Source organism: Ictidomys tridecemlineatus, chromosome 6, assembly GCF_052094955.1.
Source record: "Ictidomys tridecemlineatus isolate mIctTri1 chromosome 6, mIctTri1.hap1, whole genome shotgun sequence".
NCBI lineage: Eukaryota > Metazoa > Chordata > Mammalia > Rodentia > Sciuridae > Ictidomys > Ictidomys tridecemlineatus.
In genome coordinates, this window is record NC_135482.1 from 91,949,413 (window position 1) to 91,970,457 (window position 21,045).

The window sequence follows — 21,045 nt, forward strand, 5'->3', positions numbered from 1 at the left end:
AGACGCTGTGTGGTAGGTGCTGGTATCTCAGGAGCATGGAGGAGAGCCTCCCTGTGCAGCTCAGAGAAACCTGTGAGGAGGGAATTCTGGCCGGTTGATGCTGGCTATCTCTGAGGGGTAATCATGCTGTTGGAACCCAGAATGTGGGAGTAAAAACCAAATCACCCGTTGCTGACAACAACTGTTGGTGCCAAAGTGAATATCAGCAGGCTGATTTTCAACCATTTGATTATGGTATGCCGTTATGTCATTTTCTGCTTGTTCTTGGTTTCTTGGAACTGCGAGATTATAGTGTTTACTACATTTGGAAAATAATCAGCCATTATCTTTTTTTTTCCTGTTCTTCCTGCTGCTTCTCCTCAGGAGACTAGAATTTTGTATATTGTAGGACATATGAAGTTTTCCCAAGCTCAATGATGCTATTAATTTTTTATCCAGTTGTTCCCCGTTCTGTGTTTCATTCCGGACAGTTTCTATTCGTGAACCTTTTTAAGTTCATTAATATTTTTATCCCTGCAACTTCTAATCTGATTTTATTACTTCCATTGTAATTTTTCATCTCAGATATTATAGTTTCTGTCTGTAAATAATGTATATATAAAAAATCTTCCAGGTCTCTACTTAATTTGCTCAATATTTCTTCAATTTTATCAGCCATACAAATGTAGTTAAAATATTAGTCATCGATTCTTCACAGAACTAGAAAATATAGTCCTAAAATTTATTTGAAAGAATAAAAGACCCAGAATAGCCAAAGCAATTTTCAGTCAAAAAAGCAATGTTGGGAGGCATCACAATACATTACTTCAAATTATACTTCAGAGCTATAGCAATAAGAACTGGTTATCCATATGTAGAAGATTGAAACTAGACCCTTATCTCTCATCCTGCACAAAAAGCAACTCAATATGGATTAAAGACCTCAGAATTAGATCAGAAACCATGAAACTCCTAGAAGAAAATGTAGGCTCAACACTCCAGTTTTTAGACATAGGCAATGACTTTCTCTATAGCACCCTTAAAGTTCAGGAAATGATGATGCTAAGAATTAATAAATTGGACAGCATCAAATTAAAAGGCTTCTGTATAGTAAAGGAATTACGAGTTTGAAGAGAAACCACAGAATGGGAGTAAATCTTTGCTATTTCCTCTTCTGACAGAGGATTAATATCTAGAATACATGAGAGCTCAAAAATCTTTATGCTAAAAAATAACCCAATTAATAAATGGGAAAGTAAGTAGACACTTGTCAAAAGAAGAAATACAAATGGCCAATAAATACATGAAAAAGTATTCATCATCACTGGCAATTGGGGAAATGCAAATCAATAGTACACTGAGATTTCATCTCATACCCATCATAATGGCAGTCCTTAAGAATGTAAATAATAATAAATGCTATAATAATAAATGTTTAATAATAAACACTATTGGTGGGTCTGTAAATTAGTACAATCACTATGGAAATCAGTATGGAGTCTCCTCAAAAGACTAGGCGTGAAACCATTTTATGACCCATCTATACCATTTCTCAGTATTTACCCTGAAGAATAAAATCATCATACTACAGTGATATATGCATGCCCATGTTTAGAATGGAACAATCCACAATAGCCAAATTATGGAACCAGCCAAGGTGTCCATCAATGGATGACTAGATAAAGAAAATATGGGGCCTGGGGTTGTGGCTCAGTGGTAGAGCACTTGCCTAGCATGTGTGAGGCACTGGGTTTGATCCTTAGCACCACTTAAAAATAAATAAAATAAAGGTATTGTGTCCACATACAAGTAAAAATCTATATATCAAAAGAAAATATGGTATATATACACAATGGCATTTTATTCAACCATAAAGAAAAATGAAATTATAGCATTTGCAGGAAAATAAATGGAACTACAGAGGATCGCATTAAGTGAAATAATTTGCAGGAAAATGAATGGAACTACAGAGGATCACATTAAGTGAAATAAGTCAAACTCAGAAGAAAGTTAAGGACTATATGTTTTCTCTCGTATGTTGAAGCTGGAGAGGAAACAGGAAAACAAAGGTGGGTGTGGATCTCCTAAAAATCAAAGAGAGATCAGTAGAGGAAAGAGACCAAGGGTAGAAGACAGGGATGGAGGGGAGAAGTGTTGAGGAGTGATATTGGCCAAATTATATTGTTATATTGTATGCATGCATGGATATATAACAATAAATTCCATCAATATGTACAACGATGTGTGCCAATAAAAAATTTAGAATGTTTTCCAATCTGGCTACTAGGAATAAGTACTATTACTAGTTATGTTTGGTCTCTGAGATTTAATAATTATATAAAAAGAAAATATGGTATTTTTCAGGTGGATCCTTTCTTGGCATTTCACACTTTTCTCATATCATACACTGATGAATACTCATTTGAAAACTCCATGGGGACCTGATGCAGATCTTTGCTCTTCACCGCAGTCTGTGAACTTTAGTTTTCTTGACCTTCTCATACTGTAAGCTTTATCATCTCAACACTGCAAGTCTGTTACATTCCTCATAAGAAATGTGTTTCAGGAAGAAAGCTGAAGCAATTGTAGAGATAATCTCATGTGTTTTCCATCTTTCAACAATCACTGTCATTCATTGTGTAGTGTCCAAATATCTTGAAAACTCTTGAATATATTTTATTTTATTATTTCAGGTTGGAGAATAAATTTAGTCCCTTTGACTTCTCCTTGGTCACAATTGGGAGTACAGTTTTATTTTGCTTTTAAAGTATGTTTCCACTGTTTATAAATTTCTAGGTTACCACTTACCATTCTGCACTTTAGAAATGTCATTCCATTGATTTCTGGCTTCCATTGTTCCTTATGACAACTCAGCCACCATTCATGTTTTCCCCTATTTTTCAAGATTCTTTTCTGTATCTTTCATTTTCAGTAATTTTATTATAGAGTTGACAGATGAATATTTACTTTGTATTTATCCCATTTGCAGGTTCATTGACTTTGTGGATCTAAAGTCAATATCTTCCCATCATTGAAGACCTTGTTCTATTATTTTTTCTTCTCCATTCTCTTTCCTTTCCTTACCTTATTCTCCTCTTACCTATATATTAAGCAGCTTATTAACTTCAAAATCCTTGAATTTCCATTAATTTAAAAAGTCATTCCCCCTATTCTTTTTTCCTGTAATCTTCTGTTTTTCAATTTTCTTTTAAGACAATCCATAGAAGTTTTGACTCAATTATTTCATCATTTCAAGAATTTGCACTTAGTTCTTTTCTATAGCTTCCATTACTTTGCTGAGATTTTCTATCTGCTCATTCATTAAAATACTATTTCCTTTATTTCTTTAAATGTACTTTATTTTATTTCTATAACACACACACAAAAAACAATTTTGCAGACTTCTGCTAAGTCCAATTTTGGAGCATTCCATGCTCAGTTTTTTGTTGATTGTTTCCTATCACCATCCCATATGGGTCCTATTTTTTGTTTCTGTGAATTAGTCATAATTTTTATTCTTGACATTGTAAAAGACATGCTTGAGATGCTCTGGAATATTTTATCTACCTTGGTGTATGTTTAGTCCTGTTCCAGTGGGTGGGTTTCATGCTGGTTGATCACTTTGGTCTTGTTTAGGCTATTTGTGCTTTGTTAGACTGGAGCATGGAAAACTTTTTTTTTTTTTTCATGATCCTCTAACTTATTGGGACTTGATCTAAAAACTCTCTTTTCTCTGCAAATCTTGTCAGGCTTGATTTTCGGCTTTGTTTGTACTTGAATCATTTTTACTCTGCAGTGGGCTCCTGAGTTCTAAGGTGTGACCTTTCTTGGGGTTTTGCTTTAGATGATGCCCAGGATACTTGACATCTCAGCTAGATTCCCAGGTTATTAAAAGGTGCCAAATAAGTCTCTTCTTTCTTTCTGGATTGGACCGCAGTGTCCCCCAACACAGGGGCTTCTGACAGCTCTATTCTATTATTAATCCTGAAGCAGACACTCTCTGATAAACTCTGGGCTATGTTTCCCTGTGTCAAGAATTCACAGTAGACTCACCAATTTCTGCAACCACTCTTTGCCCAATCCCTCCATTCTGGTACCCCTTCCTTAGAAATTTCAGCTGCTTCTAGAATCCTGAACTCTGATCTTTGCCTCCTCAGCTCATTGGAACTAACTTGCTCTGCTTGGGTCTTAGCTTGCTGCACTGAAGTTGGGGAATATCCCTGGGCAGAGAGCCAGTGAGTTTCTTACTCTAAAGATTGTGATCTTGGTCTGCTTATAAAAAGTAGTCAATAGAATTTTATCTCTTTTCCTTCTTTTTTAATAGGCACTAGGTCATGGGAAACTAATGTGAGAGGTCCTCTAATTACTTAAAAAACTCCTTTTTTCATATTTTTCTCTAAGAAAATTATAGGAAATTTTAAGATTCACTTTAAAAATTAAATGTATAGGGGCTATACTGAGGGTTGGGTAGAAATATCCCTAGGTTGGGTTTTCTCGCCAGTTTCTCAATGCTTGCGTAAGGAAACTGGAACAATATTAGAGAACTCTAGAAATTCAATAAAAGAGTTTATGTGAAGGCTTTTTTCTCAGCATAAGACAATGTTGATTCAGTAAACACTTAATGTCTACTTTAAGAATGAGGTATTCAAAAAATATACAATCTAAAGAACTGCTTTACAATTTATCCCTGCAGCTTATCTCATTGATCTCCTGGGGGAAAATTATATTCTAAAACTAGCAGTACTGATTTGTCAGAGACTGTAATTTTATGTTTGTGACATTTAGTTTTTCCCAAAGGATACACCTTTAAGTTAATATCAGCATGAAAGATCTTTGTAGGGTTATATAAATGCCCCCTTGGGATGAATTGAAAAGGGAAAACAGTCTTTCTCTTGGATAGTCTTTTCCTTATTTAAAACAAACCAAACAAAATGCTCATAAAGCTGTGGTTGGAGGAGATGCCCAGAGAAGGGTTTGTATTCAGTTCTGGGTCCCCCACAGGAATTCCATTTTAAACCTATGTCTTTTTTTCTCTCACCCATTCTCTTTTCAATCTCTTGGTTCCCCAGTCCCTTCTCTTCTCTTACATTTTCAAGACCTGTTCCCACATCACTTCACAACCTTCTTTATTTACTTCTTTGATCTTTCCATTCTCAGAGTCGAAGACAGGAAAAACACCAGGGCTCTGAGCTTAGTTTTAGGGGAAGTCCTCAGTTTGGGGGGCATAGGTAGTGGGCATGCTTAGGAAAAGCTTATCTTGTAATATCTAAATGCCCAGGTTTTTCTCATCACATTTGTGAAAGAAAGGTTCAAAATGGAAAAAAAAAGTGACTATGGGGAGAGGGTCCCCTCTAGCTTCTAGGGGGCAGGTGGTAAAGGACTGATTTATTTCACATAGCCAAGTTCTGATAAGATAAACAGAAATAACTCTGCAATCAGATGATGAGCTAAATTGGGGAAGATGTGGCTATCAAGAGTTCTGAGATTTGAGGTCCTCGTGCTGGATTTCTGTGTATATTGAGACATTTGAACAGCTGATGCTCTTAAACAGCCAGAGGCACATTGCCTTTAGATGGGTGCTGGGAGGAGGCGGGCAATGCACCAGGACTTCTGCCAGGCCCAGATGGTCCTGTTCAGGCTGATCCCATGGGCTCTTTCCTTCCTGAATGCATCCATAGTCACTTGGCCCAATACCTGCACCTTTTCTGGGCTGTCTTGGGTAGAAAAGGCTTGAAACAATCTTTTCTCTCTCAGATGGCTTTGGAGTGGAAAACAATTTCCTAAGCTTTGGTCATTCCTATTATCTCCAAAAAGTGAACAGATAGATTTTTTGATCTATGGAAAATCTGGGTATAATCCATATTGCACATGTACGTGCATACAATGTTCAGACACACGCATATGCGTGAGAAATAAAAGTCTATGGGTATTTCAGTGTGTCCTATTTTATAGTTTCTTACCTTGAGCTACTCATATACTAAGGCTTTCTGCCCTCCCATTTATCCTTAAGGGAAATTAGTTGAATTTGTGTATGCTGCTAATTTAATATATATCCTCAGTTTACAAATGAGGAAATTAAAGACTCAGATTAAGTGGTTTGTAAAAAGGGTCACTTGGGAACAACTAAATTTGGACTCGGTTTTCTTGGATTTCTAAATATCATGCAAATCTTCTTTTCTCCCAGATAGCATAGGTCAGTGTTTAAAAAATATTTAAGCAGAAATGGTATTTTTTTAATGGAATTTTATGTAGCATACCACTGTATTCATACCACAGGTAGAATCAGTTTCTCTGGATGAAGCTGAAAAGGAGACATTCTCTTTTGGAAATTGCTGACCCCATAAGTTCCCTTCTCCCTGAAGACCCTTACAGGGAATCGTGAAGGCTGACTATGTGCTTATTGTTCCCTGGCAACAGTCAGACCTGGAAATATAGCTCTTAGTCTCAACAGACTTTTACATCTTGGGGAAATTTCAGGTAGCTGGACACCCTCTTATTGTTTAGATAGGAATATTTATTTTTGGAATCCTCTTTTAGTTCCACATTAATGTTTTGAAGTAGAAATTATTTAAGATACTAATAAATCAGGGCCAAAATTAACTGATCTTAGTGTCCCTGGAATAGCCAGGCCAGAACTGGCAATATGTACACATTTAGTGCAAGTGACTATGGGGAGAGGGTCCCCTCTAGCTTCTAGGGGGCAGGTGGTAAAGGACTGATTTACTTCACATAAATGAATAGAAGCAGCAGAGTTATTGGGCCCCAGACTCAGCCAACTGCCATAGGCTGTTTTCTGTCTCAAAAAGTACTGCCCTTTGCAAGGTGAGCAGGTTGGAGCATTGATATTTTGTAGCAAGCTCTTATTGTAGTCAATAAATGTGGACATATTTTACCTTAGGAAAATGGCAAAAGAAAGGGGTTTATTTCCTCATCTACAAAACCAGTCTTATTCTAGGGCAGAATTTAGATGTAAGGCATCCCAGTTCTTTTAGCATTTGTCCAACTGGAGTTTCCTGTACCACTCGGGGACATTTTATGTGCCTATAAGTCCTCCACCTCTTATGGGGCTGTCAACTCCAAGTGTAGTAGCATTTAGCATGGAGGGTTATTACTGCTGTTGGAGGGAGCAAACCAACCGGACCAGAGTGCTCAGAGTAAGTGTGCCCACGGGGAATGGAGAAACACAAGAGGCACACTCACCTTGTGCATGTCTTGGTGCTGGAAAGAGTAGGATGGTTTGGTGGTCTAAATGTGCTGAGAGAAAGAGACTCATGGATTTAAAGAATCATATAGAATTTATTCAATGCTTATTCTGCCAGACCCTTGGCTAGTGCTTTACACAACCAATTCTTAGATTTAACACAACTCCAAAAAGCAAATATTGTGTGTGTGTGTGTGTGTGTGTGTGTGTGTGTGTGAACATAGGCTCAGATATAGTAGGTGACCTCTGGCTTCTGAAGGTCACCGGGCTTCTAAGCATCATAGTGCAGAGCTCTGTGACTTTAACCATACTTTTTAAATTATGCCACTCAGCATCGCCAAACCACCAGGCACCATGCCAAGGGCTTTACATTTAATCCTCAACAGAACCCTGTGGAGGAAGTGCTTGTTACTCCCATTAACAAACAAGGAAACTGGTTCACAGAGGGATTAAGTGACGTTCACCATGTGGTGCCTCTTCCTCCCAGCCTCTGTTCTTAACTCGACACAGTCACAGGTCTGTGACTCTGAGTAAAGGCATGATTGCACATTAAGGTTTATACAAATCAGCTTCCTCCTCTTAGAAGTAGTGAGATTTTTAGACACAGTTTGGGTACAGTGAACCTGCATAGATTGTCTTCAGAACTGTGATATCTTCACTGTGAACCCAGCCCCAGCATTGCTTTGTAAGGAACCCCTCCCATGTGGGTTGCATACACTGGACATAAAACACACACATTGCTCATGCATTTGCTGCTAAAGAATGAAATTCAAAGCCAGGTCTGGCAATCCAGGATTCTCATCTGGAGGAGCAGCTCCTGCTTTGGTACCACATGTCTACAACATATTTATATTGCGAGGTCTGTGACTCTGAGTATAGGGGTCAAGGGAAGGGAATTTAGGTGTTACCCTGGGGAAACTGAGTCAGCCTGGCTTAGGTACCAGTTTCAGATGCTCTTATTAAACTTATCAAAGAACTCCAGGATGGGCATTGGAGACCATGGGAGATTGGCATGTACTGGGTGGTCATATAATATACTAAGTTATTCCAGGTACTGGTTTTTTAAACATGCTATTTACCTTTTTGAAGCCCTGTTCAATGGACTGAATGTGTCCTCCTAAAATTTGTAGGTTAAAATCCTAACACCAATTGTGATGATATTAGGAGGTGGGACTTCGGGAATTAATTGCCCTTGTGAATAGGATTAATGTCTTTATCAAAGGGACCCCAGAAACAGCTCTCTCACTCTTTCTGCCATGTGAAGATAAAGTGAGAAGTTAGCAGACTGGAAGCCAGAGGAGAGCCCTCAGCATGCCAATCAGGTAGGTACCCTGATCTTGAATTTCCAGCCTCCAGAATTATGAGAAATGAATTTCTGCTTTTTAAGCCACCAATTCTATAGTACTTTGTTACAGTAGCCTGAACTAAGATGCTCTGAGAAAAGTACCAACACTGTTTCATTTCATAGATTACACAGTGAAGTCACAGTTGGGAACAGGGTTTTAGCTCCAGTCTCTTTCCATTCACAGTTTCCTGTTCTAAACTGCTCTGCTCTGCTGTACTGCTGGCCCTATTCTGTTACTGCTTCTCATGTTTGCTGGCTAAGGGACAATGTGATACAGTTTTGCTTAGGACATGAAGGATTCCTTCCAAGACAAATCTGTTTTGTATTTATAGTGAAGTTAGTAGTTGCTCATAAATTTTCCTAGTTTAAAGAGCCCTTTGGATTGTTTGATGTTCTTCCATTTTATGTCAGCTGGCTTTGAACTTCAATCAACAACCCTGGAGCTCACCAGGACAGACACAGTGCAAGCCACTGGATTGCCTGGTGTTGCCCCATATGCCAAGCCTCAGGGCTCCCTGTGTGTTTGGCTTTTATTGGTGTGAAACTACTCTGAGGCCCATTGTTAGTAGGAATAGAGTCCTCTGATTCAGAACCAATAGATGCATGTAAAGCTTAACATTTTTATAGTAGGTTTCCTAAGCAATGGCCTTGTTACAGGATTTGGAAAGCAATTTTTAAAAAAAGTAAACAAATAAAAACAAAACCAAACAAACCCAAAACAAGATTAGGAGACATCTAATTTGGAGGAAAACCATTTCTGGGCAAGAACGTGTTTATTTCCATTAAAAAGTTATTGACAGCACCCTCATTGCTTCTGTGGCCTTTCCCTGAGCCCTTGTTTTGCCTTGTGGGTTAACCTTGTACTAAACTATGTAATCTTTAACCTATCTTATGAGAATTTTATTGGGAAGTCATACACCACTGTCCTGAAAAACTCCCATTTTGGCTGAGAAGAAACATAATTATTAAGACTATATCCTTGTGCTGCCACATAAATGAAGGGCAGGTTGACCACTCTGAAAATACCAGATGACCAGGGACCACAGGTAGAGAGCTCCTCCCTGATAACATCGTGAGCCAAGAAAGGAAGGTCTTCCCCATTCAAGGACCCAAGATCCTTCCATCTTTTGGTACCATCATGTCTGTCAAAGTGGATGTGTGGGGTAGGGATAAAGAGAAGAAGAGAGGGATGTTTCTGGCGATTTCCAGGGTTCTTGGGCCAGAAAGCTCCCATCTCATTGGTTAGAACTCAGTCACATGGCTCCAACTGAACTGCAAAGCTCTGGAAAGTGTAGTTCTCATGAGCTGTCTTACATGTGTATTAACAGTGCATCCGCTGGATTCTTCTGAGTGATCTCTGAGCTGGAGCCATCTATGGAGTCCTAGAAAGAAATGATCACTTTTACCAAGAAGTAAAGGGACAGAGGCAGGGTTGGATGATTGGTGAACCATCTGGACCCGAGTGAGTGATATATAGTGGGAATTTTAAGAATGTCTGCTGAATGTAGGAATGAATGGATGTCATGAGTGTGGTTTAATGTGACAGTATTTTCTTTTTTGACCCCCATCCTCTCCACCAAAAAAAAAAAAAAATCACCTGTCTTTCCCTTGGGCTTGCATTGGAAGGCAGCAGCATGCTCACTACTATACCACCAATGTCCTCCTCCCTGGCTCCCAGGCCTTCCTTGGATGTTTGATGTGTTTCTATCACAGTATCTGTAACATCTTGTTGCCCTTATTTTCACTTCTGACTTCCCATACCAGAACATTAGAACGGGAAATCCTTGAATGTGGGACCTTGTCAAATCCACCTTTGTCACAAGTCTCTTCCTCAGTGCCTGGGATGAGATGCTTTTCTTAGAGGATTAGAAAGTTACTATTTCTCAGACTGAGGATGTAGCTCAGTCAATTGCTTGCCTAGCATGCATAAACTCCTGTGTCTAATCCCTAGCAACACACACACACACACACACACACACACACACACACACACACACACAGTACCATTTCTCAAATTGACAGGTTAAGCCAGGCACAGTGGCACACACCTGTAATCCCAGTGGCTTTGGAGGCTGAGATAGGAGGGTTGCAAGTTCAAATATAGTAAGGCCTTGAGCAACTCAGCAAGACCCTGTCTCTAAATAAAATATAAAAAAGGGCAGGGGATATGACTCAGTGGTTAAGCACCCTTGGGTTCAGCCCCTGGTACAACAAAATTCCTTGACAGGTTACTTTTCATATTAAACATATAACCTGGAGATGAAGCAATTAATTCTATTCTGTTACACCTTATTAATGATAAGTATAATGAGAAGCAACATGAAGTTGTGTGGAGGGAAGGATCTGGGGTTGGACAAAGCTTGGTCAGGAATCCTGCTTCTGTCACTATATGACCCAATAATTTTTGTAATTTAACATAATTGGCTGGCTGGCCTTTTCCCTCCCTTCCTTCCTATCTCCCTCCCTCCCTCCCTTCCTTCCTTGTGGTGCTGAACATCAAACCCAGTGCCTTGCAAATGCTTGGCAAGCACTCTACCCCTGAGCTATACCCCCAGCCTCTTAGCCTCTCTTGTTTACCTGTTGAGTGGGTATTCCTACCTCATAACTCTATTCCAAAGTTAGGAGAATATGTCTATGAAGAGCCAAGCACATTAAAAAGAAATTGCCATTACTCCCCTGAAAGTTGGTGTCAATGTCACCCCTTTGCTGCCAAGAAAGAAGCCATTCCTCTGTTCAAAGCAGCCATGGGCAGTGTCACACATAGCACCTGCCTTTTTACTGAGATGAAGAAGTAGACTTGGGTTTGCAGTTTGTAATACCCATGAGAACCACGATTCATACATTCCTAATGCTGTAATGTCCTTGGATGTATAAATAGAAGAAAGAAAATGGGTTTCTAAAAAATGAAGGGATGGGCTGCTTGGTGAGGCAGTGATTCCCCATGCTGGGTGTGCTCAGTAGTCGAGATTGAGCCATCTGCCAGGGATATGTGAGGCTGAGAGTCCCGCTCTGAGTGGGAGAGTAGGACTACCTTTTTGATGCTGATCAAGAAAGATGGACCATGTCAGAGTCTCTGGTGGTTGAAAAGTATCAAGGGCAACAGGTACCATTGTTCTGTCATATAAGCCACTAAAAAGAAAGCATATGGGCATATCCAGAAGATAAATTGACAACACTTTGGGAGATATAGGAAGAAAATGTTGGGAAAGACTTGACTAATGTTTTCCCTGTCCTTCCAACAACCGGGAAACTCTGATTCTTAATGTATTTTTAGAAGCCAGCATATGGCTCCATTTGAGCTCACCATAGTGCCTAACATATTGCAAGTGGTCAGGAAATCATTCATTAGCTGGTTGATTGACTCCTTCTACGTGATTAGATAAATGTTTGCTGAAGGGGTGATTGAATGAGCGAATGTCTCTTTACTCCAGTTTTACTAGTTCCAGTTTTCCCAGGATTTGTTACAGTGACCTCTTGTTCCCCCACATTTCTAAAGGTTCTGGTGATCCTGCCAGGACAACCTTCAGTCTGTTCATGTCTGTTACCACGCAGCTTTCAGAGCTAAACACTGTACTCCATCTTTAATCAAGTGAACCATCAGGATAAGGGCTTACGATAAGCACCAACTGAGACTGAAAACAAAAACCCTACTGTTCTGCAAGGCCAGGGGTCAGAGATGCCATGGCGTTCTTTCAGATGCACCTAAGTGGGGCTATTGAGAACAAGGTGTAGAAGTTTGCAGTTGTGCCTATCATGTTTTTGCTGCTTTCTAACCCTTTTGGCCAAAGCAAATGTCATACTCAGTCATGGGCATGGCTCCTGGACTCTATCCCTGTGCCAAGTGCCAGCCTAGAGATCTGTGTGCTAGGAAACCAGCCAGCTATTTGAAGTACATTGCATCAGGCATTTCCCGAGGTGTAAAGGAAGGCATCCTTGCTAGAAAGCAGGGAGAATTTTGGCTCTTAAAAGATTGGACTCAGTAACTTTAACTCCTTGGCTAACACCCAATTCTCCTGCAAGCAGCTATCATGTGGCCTGCAAAAAAATTCAGATCCAAAGCCTCATTTTCATGTTGACATCAGAGCCTCCTTTGAGAGATATGTCACCCTCTGAGGACAGGGACAGCTTTAGGAAAGGAGAAACATTTAAAAGCCTGACATTAAAAATACCTTAGTACCCTTTTCACTTAAAATTTGCACTGGGAAAATTTAGACCCTGTCTTAGAAATCTGTACAAAAAACAATTGCCATTCATTATTATTTTTTTTTCAAGTTAAATAAAATTATACAATGAACAGTGATGGATATATTGGTGTTGATTTTTAAATTTGTAAATTAGATCTTAACAGTAGTTTTTCAACTGCACAAATTGTCTTTTGCAGTCAAGGAATTTGATCTCAACAGCACTCAGAAGCAAATATCTTGTCATTTTAAAGTCTTTACCTCTTTCTTGGTGTTACACAGGCTCTTGTGAATTGCATATGCAAATTCCTCTGTGTTTTTTTTTTTCCCTACCAAGTATTACTCAAATGGTTAAAAAAAAAAAACGAATTAATAATACAGAGACCCTGGAAGCCTCCCAACTGAATATGAAAGTTGTGTCCTGGGGTGGGAACAGATGGTGGGAGTAGTGCTAGGGTACAGAAGAGGACACGATACAAAGCACCTCTGGATGAATGATCATGTCCAATACTCATACCTACAAAACATAGCGCTATTATTAGATCATTCCACAGTTTGTTCAGTGAGACTAAGCATAGAAAAGTTTCAAAGTCATTATCAAGATGAAAGCCCAAGTCTTTTGCTAGATGGATCCTTTTCCCACCATAAACTGAGGACCCCAGTGAAGAACAGAGTGATGACGACATGAACCTCTGAAGGAATTAAACCAGTGCTTCCATGGGACCTTTCTATCTATAGTCTTGACTCTGAGTCTTCAATCTCAACGCTGTATTCCTCCTCTTTTCTTCTGGGAAAATTGATCTGGCATTATTTAATCCCTACTGTGAAAAGGTGCTCAAGAAAAACATGAAATATTTATGAAATGCTTGGTTTCATGGGAAGTTGTGTTCCTGGCTGCAAGGCTTCTGTAAGCTTCTCCTTGGCAGTGCGGACAATGTGTTGCCATCTTACCCATCCATGGCGTCCGCCCTTCCCACACTCTTCCCCTGCCCTGTCCATGGGTGAGAATCTAAGAATGTCACACGTGGGCTCACTACCTTCCATGAATCATGTCTGTTCTAAAGTGTCCACAAGGGGAAATAAAGGCGTGGGGTGAGGAGAGGAGGAAATGGCAGCAGGGAAACAAGAAGTAGAGTGAAGTCGGTGAGTAACAATTGACAATCCCCCCAGAGCCCAAGCTGTTAACCCACCATGTGTGGACCTCCTCTGCCAACCTCCCCACCAGGTGAAACTGAGACTTGTTGGCTGGATCACGCAAGGACCTTTGCCAAGGTCTGCTGTGGCCAGGCTTTCTCAGTGATGAGAGTCGGTGGGGTGCAGAGCTGTTCATTTGGCATCCTTTACCAACGCTAAGGTCACCGATGAAATATTAAACTCAGATTCTATCCATGACTTCGTGAAGACGATCCGGCATGGAAGGAAGCCAGGGGAAGGGGCAATGATCAGATAAACAAAGAGGCAGGAAACCTCCTGGAAGAACACCCAGGAAGGCTCAGGAGGGCCACATTGCCACAGTGAAGCAGCCAGCTTGTATTTAATTGCAACTCAATATTTTCCTTAGTCCACACCTTTACCTCTTATTTCTCGGAAAGTGGCACAAAATAACAGGCTTCACAATGCCATCAATGTCCATTTTGACAGTATTCATGTCACGATACACAATCATGTACTGTAATTATACAAAATCCAAAGAATAGAATGTTACACGTTACACAGGTTAAAAAAAAAATGAAACTGACAACCCAAAAGAAAACAAAACAAAATGAAATCTCTGCCAGAATCCACAGAGACGCCTGACAATATTACAAAAGAATGTAGCCAAATAATTGTCCTAGCATGCTGCAGTTCATTGCCATAACTTTGTTAAGTTCCCAGCTCTTTGGGGGGAAAGAAAGTGCATTTCCACTGCCTATACTTCTCAGAGGAAGAGCTCTCACATAATGTGCAGGTCAACAGAAAAAGAAATGCAAACTCTAGGCACCAAGATTGCTCAGACAGCAATGGAGTTTATAATCAGAGTTGAAACTCTTCGGAACCAGATCTGGTTTCTTGAAAAGGAACCTGGACTGTGACACTAGTCCCGAAGGGCCAAGGAGGAAAACACCCAACTGTTAAGAAGAAGAAAACCATCAAGAACTAGAACAATTAAGACAAATATTTTTCTACTCTACTTTGAAGTTGAAGTACAGTTTTTCATATTTGGAATAGGAAATGATACATGGTTGATCTGCGGGTAGAACTCCTGCCTCTTCCTCATCCACCCTCCCCATTCCTGATCTAGCAGTTTCAAGGTTGGAATACAGAGATTGATGGTTCAATTTCTTTCAAGTAGAATAATCATTTTTTTTTCCTGTGTGGCCATGCCTCTTTTAAGTAATGAGGTAAATTGAATGTTAATAATGTCTGTTCCTTCCTGGGCTATGGAGTTGATCAGTGGTGTAGGCGGAAAACAATTCAACTTTCTGATAAAAATCACACACATACAAAAATTATTGCACTTAAAAAAAAAAAAAAGCAACTCAGCCCAACCAGTAAAGGGCCAGCTAAACTCTTTGGAAGTATTGTTACTTCCTGCCCTTTGCAGACCATCTTGACCTTTCTGGTGATCTGTTGAATTTGGTCCATTAAATGTCCAGAAGTGAAAGAGTCCAAAAGACACTGTAGGCTCTTTAAGGCTAAGTCTTCCCGGTGCTTCTATGAGATAAATTATCTCCTTGGCCACATACTACAAAGTTGGGGCTCATTTTAGCAAAATGACTATCAGGGCCCCCCAAAAGTTTGGAAGCAAGGGAGGATGGGTGCACATCATGTCCTCTCCTGTGAATGAGAGAAAAACAGTAAGCAGCCTGGATACCAGCAACCTCCCCCTGACTCTACCATGAGCTTTCATTATACTCAGCCCACAGCCCGTGTGGATGTGAATTTATCTGTATGACTCCTTTCTGTGTGTCTGAATGTCTCTTTCTATTTGAAATTAAGTCTGTCCTTCCTTATTCTTTATCCTTCCTGCTTATTTATGCTGCCTCTGCATCTTCTTCGATGGATATAGGGGTACAATGCTAATCCTATTCTGCCACCACTGACCCATATGCTTTCTATCCTTGCAATATTTCTCCCACAGTGCGCTGACTCCTCTTCCCACTCTGTCATCCCCCAGCCCCAGCATATTTACAATCACCTACACCCTGTTTACTGCTCTAAATAGTCTGCTTACTTGTTACCTCACCCAAAATTACACATCCAAAATATGATCTCCTAGGCAGTTTGTGTTCAGGAAATTGAATGTGTTACTGATGTTTTCACTGAGCTCTCAAGTACATACTCACAGAATAGGTGAGATAAAGGCTTTTTCAGACTCCTCTATCCTGAGACTCTATTTTCAATACCGTTTTTCTTTTTTCGAGTGTCCATTCCAGTTTAGGTAACTGTGTAATCCTTACATGACCCTTGTAATCAATAAATATTGGAACAAAATATCTGGGTAGACAGAGTAGTAACCCTCAATTGCAAGCATGTATCCAATATCAGAATGGTTTAAGGTTCTGGACAGAGGGAATGGAGCTCAAATCATCATGGGTTGCAGAAGTTCCTGCTTGTTGCTACCCCCAAACTAAAGCTCAAAGATATGCTATGGTATTTGTTTCTCCCTGTGTGCTGAGACTTGGACACAAAGACTAGTGTGAATATAAAAGACTACTAATGCCAATACCAATGACTACTGCTACCTTATGACTTATGCCGTCCCCTCCCCTCCTACTGTTCTAAGACAGAGCACCTGTGATGGGCTCTTCTCTACTTACTGCTCCAGATTCAGAACTAGGACTTGCTAACATTCTCATATATGACATCACTGATGCAGAACTGCTGCTTCTTCTTCATCCACATCAGTTGAACACACTGATGGATAAAAATATACTGCTCCTGGAGCAAAAGACAAAAGTGGATTTCAAAGCAAGACATTTTCATGCAGATATGTGCAAAGATAATGCATTTTATTACTATGTTAGTTTTAATGATCAGGATCTGATGTAAAAGGAAACCGTTTTCATTATTGGCAGAGATAAGTGTATAACTAGAAAATTTAAGACAATCACTTATAAGCAGTCTTTTAATTAATGATAGAGCTTAGGACAGCACTACTTTCTTTTCCCCCCTGATTGGAATGTCTTTTCTTAGATTTGTTGAGGTATAATAAATAAAAAGTACATATAATAAGACATACAATGTGGTCATTTGACAGATATCATGAAAGGATTATTACTATCAAACAAATTAACACATGTGCATTACTTCACACAGGTACTTTTTTTCCTCCTTTTTGGTGATATGAACACTTAAAAATCTACTTTCTAAGCAAATTTCAAGTAAATAATAAGTATTATCAATTATAGTCACCAAGAATTATGTTAGCTCATCACTACATAATGCTAAAAGTGATTAATATGCAATCACTTAATCATGAGATTATTTTGAAAAAAAAATTGTTTCTATCTAAACTATATACTGAAATAAATTCCAACAAAATTAATAAATAAAATGATAAAAATACAAAAGAAAGGTTATTATAGGTTAATTCCTCTATGATTATTCTAGGAATAATCAGAAGGAATTTCTAAAATTAAAAGCCATGAATAAATTACAAATAAAAATTCCAAACTGTGTGCAAAAAAAAAATGGTAGAAGAATAAAATTAAAGTCAAACTAGAAACTAGGAGATAAAAATGTTTTCCAAAATTATGACAAAATGTTTATAACTTTATTTTTGTTAAAAAGTCACATAGATCAATAATACATGCAAGTAGACAGATAAGTATAGTTTATCAACCACTAGGCCGGATATTAATGGAAGGCAAGTACTATGTCTTTTTATTGTTAATTCCTAGCATTTAATTTATGACTATTAAGTGATTTTTGAAGTAAACTGAGGAAATATTAAAATATGAACAAAAATGGTCAAGAAATAAAATATGAATTAAAACAGCTATTTTTTTCCCAACTGTTTTTTAAAGTGAGCAAAGCTAGGGAGGGAAAAGGGTAACAGTTCAATGATGATGAGTGTCCTGAAGCAGTCATTATTACTTATTGTTGGTGGAGCTAAAAATAATAAGGTGCTAATAAATTGTATAAATGCAGGCCATAGTGTGATAATAATAAAAAGTGGAAAATATCCAATTCAATGTTTTATGTAAAGGAGAAAGCGCTAAGTAAGCAATGATGTACCTATAATGAAACAGTATTTAAAATGAGATTTATAGAATTTTAGGCAATCCATGATATAATACATAGTCAAATGCTAAGTGAAAAATCTACATTGTCAAATGCTAAGTGAAAAATCTGCAAATAATATATATGTATATATATATATATATATGGCTGCGTGAAGTGGCAAACACTTGTAATCCCAGCAATTTAGGAGGCTGAGACAGGAAGATTGCAAATTCAAGGTCAGCCTCAGCAACCTAGCAAGGCCCTCAGCAACTTAACAAGGACCTAAGCAACTTAGTGAGACTTTGTATCCACAATAGTAAATAAAAAGGGTTGGAGATATGGCTCAGTAGTTAAGCACACCTAGGTTTAATCCCCAGTACCAAGTATACATATACATACACACACACTCATATGTGTATACATCTATATATATAGATATATAAAAAAACATATGTATGTATATGGCAAAAAGTTACACTTGAATGAAAGCTGAGATGAAATCACCAAAATATAAGGTTAGTTGTCTTTGTGCCTTGAAATAAGGGTAACTTCTTAGTTTTCTCTTTCTTTATTTCCTGGAGTTTCTAAGTAGTCTCATTAGATATCTTACCCTCTACATAAGATCCAGTCAAGAGGTTCGCAGGGGCTGAAGAAGCCTCTGTGTAAATAGCTTCCGACAAAGGATAAAAGCAACACCTCAGACCTCACTGGTTTGGAACCTTGCCTGCTCTGTCTTTCTCAGCAAGCTTCCGGGACACATTTTACCTCAGGTCTGGAAAGCATCACAGCAGTAACTGAGCTCCCCCTCGGAGGATCTCGCACATCACTCCAATTGTGTCTGGTGTTAAGTCAACATGGGAAGACAGAAGGCCAGAGACTTCCTGGACTCTCACTCTGTAACTACCCAGGGGCCAAACTTTGTGTTAAAAAAAAAAAAAAAGAAAAGAAAAAAGAAAAGAAAAAAACACGACAGGAAAAGCAAATAAAAACCTATTTATTTTCAGACACATCCTTCCAGTCTCTGGGAAATTCAAGCTGCCCATAGGGAGAACAGTCTGCTCAAAGCAACACTCTCACTGACCTCCAGGGAGAGGCTATTAGAGGTAAAGGAAACAAAATCAACCCAATGTTTGATAAAAGTAGAAGAGAGCCCAAGAGAGGAAATGCCCCTCCACTTTTCAGTTTCAAGGCACTCATCTAGATTCCGTCATTTTACCTAACGTGTATTTTATAACAATTCATGAAAACTGTCATTCACATTTTAGAGCTGAGAAATGGAACTTTGAGAGTGGTGCGACTTGTGCAGTGGTACAGCTGAGGTCTTTTAGACTGTCCCCCTATCTGTGTGGAGAAGCCCCCGAGGTGTATCTCGTGAGGTGAGAAAGAAGGCAGGTCAAAATTCAACAAAAACAGCATGTAAATAGGTGCCCGTGGATGTGGCTGATTTAATTAGTGGTTTCTACCATTTTAGGGTGGGTTGGAGTGGCAGGGTCAAGGTGATGGATGAAGAAAAGGTTGGAAAATTGGAAACCATCAATGGGAGGAAACATGGTATTTGATTCCTGGGTTGATTGTGCACATAAAGACAGGTCATGACTGGAGGGTGATTCTGTCCTCTTGCAAATCATTAGTGACTGATGGGAAAAGAATCATTTTTTTTTTGTTCTTTTTAGTAAATTAAAGGCAGCAGGATTTGAATGTGAATATGCTAAAGAACAATGTTGGATAAATCAACTTATATTCAAAAATATGGTTTGAACCCTGAAGAGCAGAGGAATGAGGAAAAATAAAAGGTATGTGAACACGATGTTCTAGATATAACTAGCAAAGCAGACACAAATAAATAACAGGAACTGGAAAGCATCCATTGCAAAATCCCAAGGGACCCAAGGGTACAGTTTGAACAGCTGGGAAAATGAGTAACTTGGAGAACCTCTGCCCTCTTGGCTGACTTTAAATTTCCCAAGGAAAGTTCAGGGAAGGTATATCATGCTTTAAAAAAACTGCTTCTGTGGAGATGTCAACCTGAAATGCTGCCATAGACAAAGAAACCAGACGTCTAAAATTTGGGGCAAGAATGGGAGAAAACAAAATATTCTCTTGCCTTTGCAGAAAGCCCCATGTGGCTGCTCTAGTGTTGTGTGATTATCACACTGAAGAAAAATTAATGGAGCTGAGACCGGGAAGAAGAGTCTGCTCTGTGAAGGTAGTTTTTAAAAAGAGATTAAGATTCTGTAGTTGGGAAAAAATCAAAAGCAAACAGGCTATCATCAGAGTCTATAAAGTCCTAAGAGGTATGAATTAAGCAAATTGGGGCAGACAATCCATCAAATCCAAGATACTTAAAATAAGAAGTAGCCCTTTGAAGCTTGGGGATTAATATATATTAATGTATAATATTCTATATATGTATATAATGGAAATTTTTAATCACATATTAGGATGTAAATTTATGGGTGTGAAAGCTCAAAGTATGGATTGATTAATAAAGTACTATTTAATCGCTAGGTAAGGGGCTTCTCTTGGAAACCAGACATTTAAAACCTGTGATAACAAGGTGATGTGTATGTCCCCACAACAAATTAGAAGACAGCAGGCCTGAGACTGACTGGGCTCACAATGAAACTTCTGAATGTGGTGCAATCCTGGTGCAACTGGGAAATAAACACATTGAAATATGTATGCCAAGCTTTGCTCAGATGAACTTGGGAGGGTAGGAGGAAAGAAAAGTGCACAGTGTTGAAAAGGAGAAACACACAGAGCTAGAGAGACAGCCATTACTTGGGGCTTTTTGAATCATTCTGACACCTAGTGGTGTTGGGTGAGAAAAGCATGAGGAAGTCCTAAGCAGGGTTTAGTCCCTTTGTAAGAGGTCAGGCCAGGCTGCCTTCCTTTCTGCAAGTCCTCCTCCCCCACCCACTCCTCCAGGAGAGGAGCCATTGTCTGCCTGAAGCTAAGGAGTCGCTTGCTTGTGCAGCTGGGAGACTAGGCTTATGAACAAACAATTACACTTGGGTTTCTGCACCCACGGGTGCTTATTGAACCACTCTAGCATTTCAAATGTGAATTAAATCACATCAGTTCTGTGGTCTCCATCAGACAGCTTTCCCCAGATTGCCTCTCACGAACTT

General features: G+C 39.1%; 1 protein-coding gene and 1 long non-coding RNA gene across 3 annotated transcripts in view; one reads left to right on the forward strand and one right to left on the reverse strand.

The window, feature by feature from the left end:
* Positions 1–8,406: 8,406 nt before the first annotated feature.
* LOC144364920 (uncharacterized) lies at positions 8,407–20,007 on the forward strand. Its single transcript, XR_013423060.1, has 2 exons — positions 8,407–8,502; positions 19,588–20,007. It is a non-coding gene; the product is annotated as an uncharacterized LOC144364920 (long non-coding RNA).
* Positions 14,217–21,045, reverse strand: part of Ptpro (protein tyrosine phosphatase receptor type O) — a 220,963-nt gene continuing 214,134 nt past the window's right edge. For both annotated transcript variants that reach the window (XM_040280959.2, XM_005331877.4), the window contains 2 exons: positions 16,507–16,627; positions 14,217–15,523 (listed from right to left, as the gene is read on the reverse strand). In XM_040280959.2, the coding sequence (XP_040136893.1) occupies positions 16,523–16,627 (105 nt within the window). In that variant the 3' untranslated portion in view covers positions 14,217–15,523; positions 16,507–16,522. The remainder of the gene's footprint in view (positions 15,524–16,506; positions 16,628–21,045) is intronic.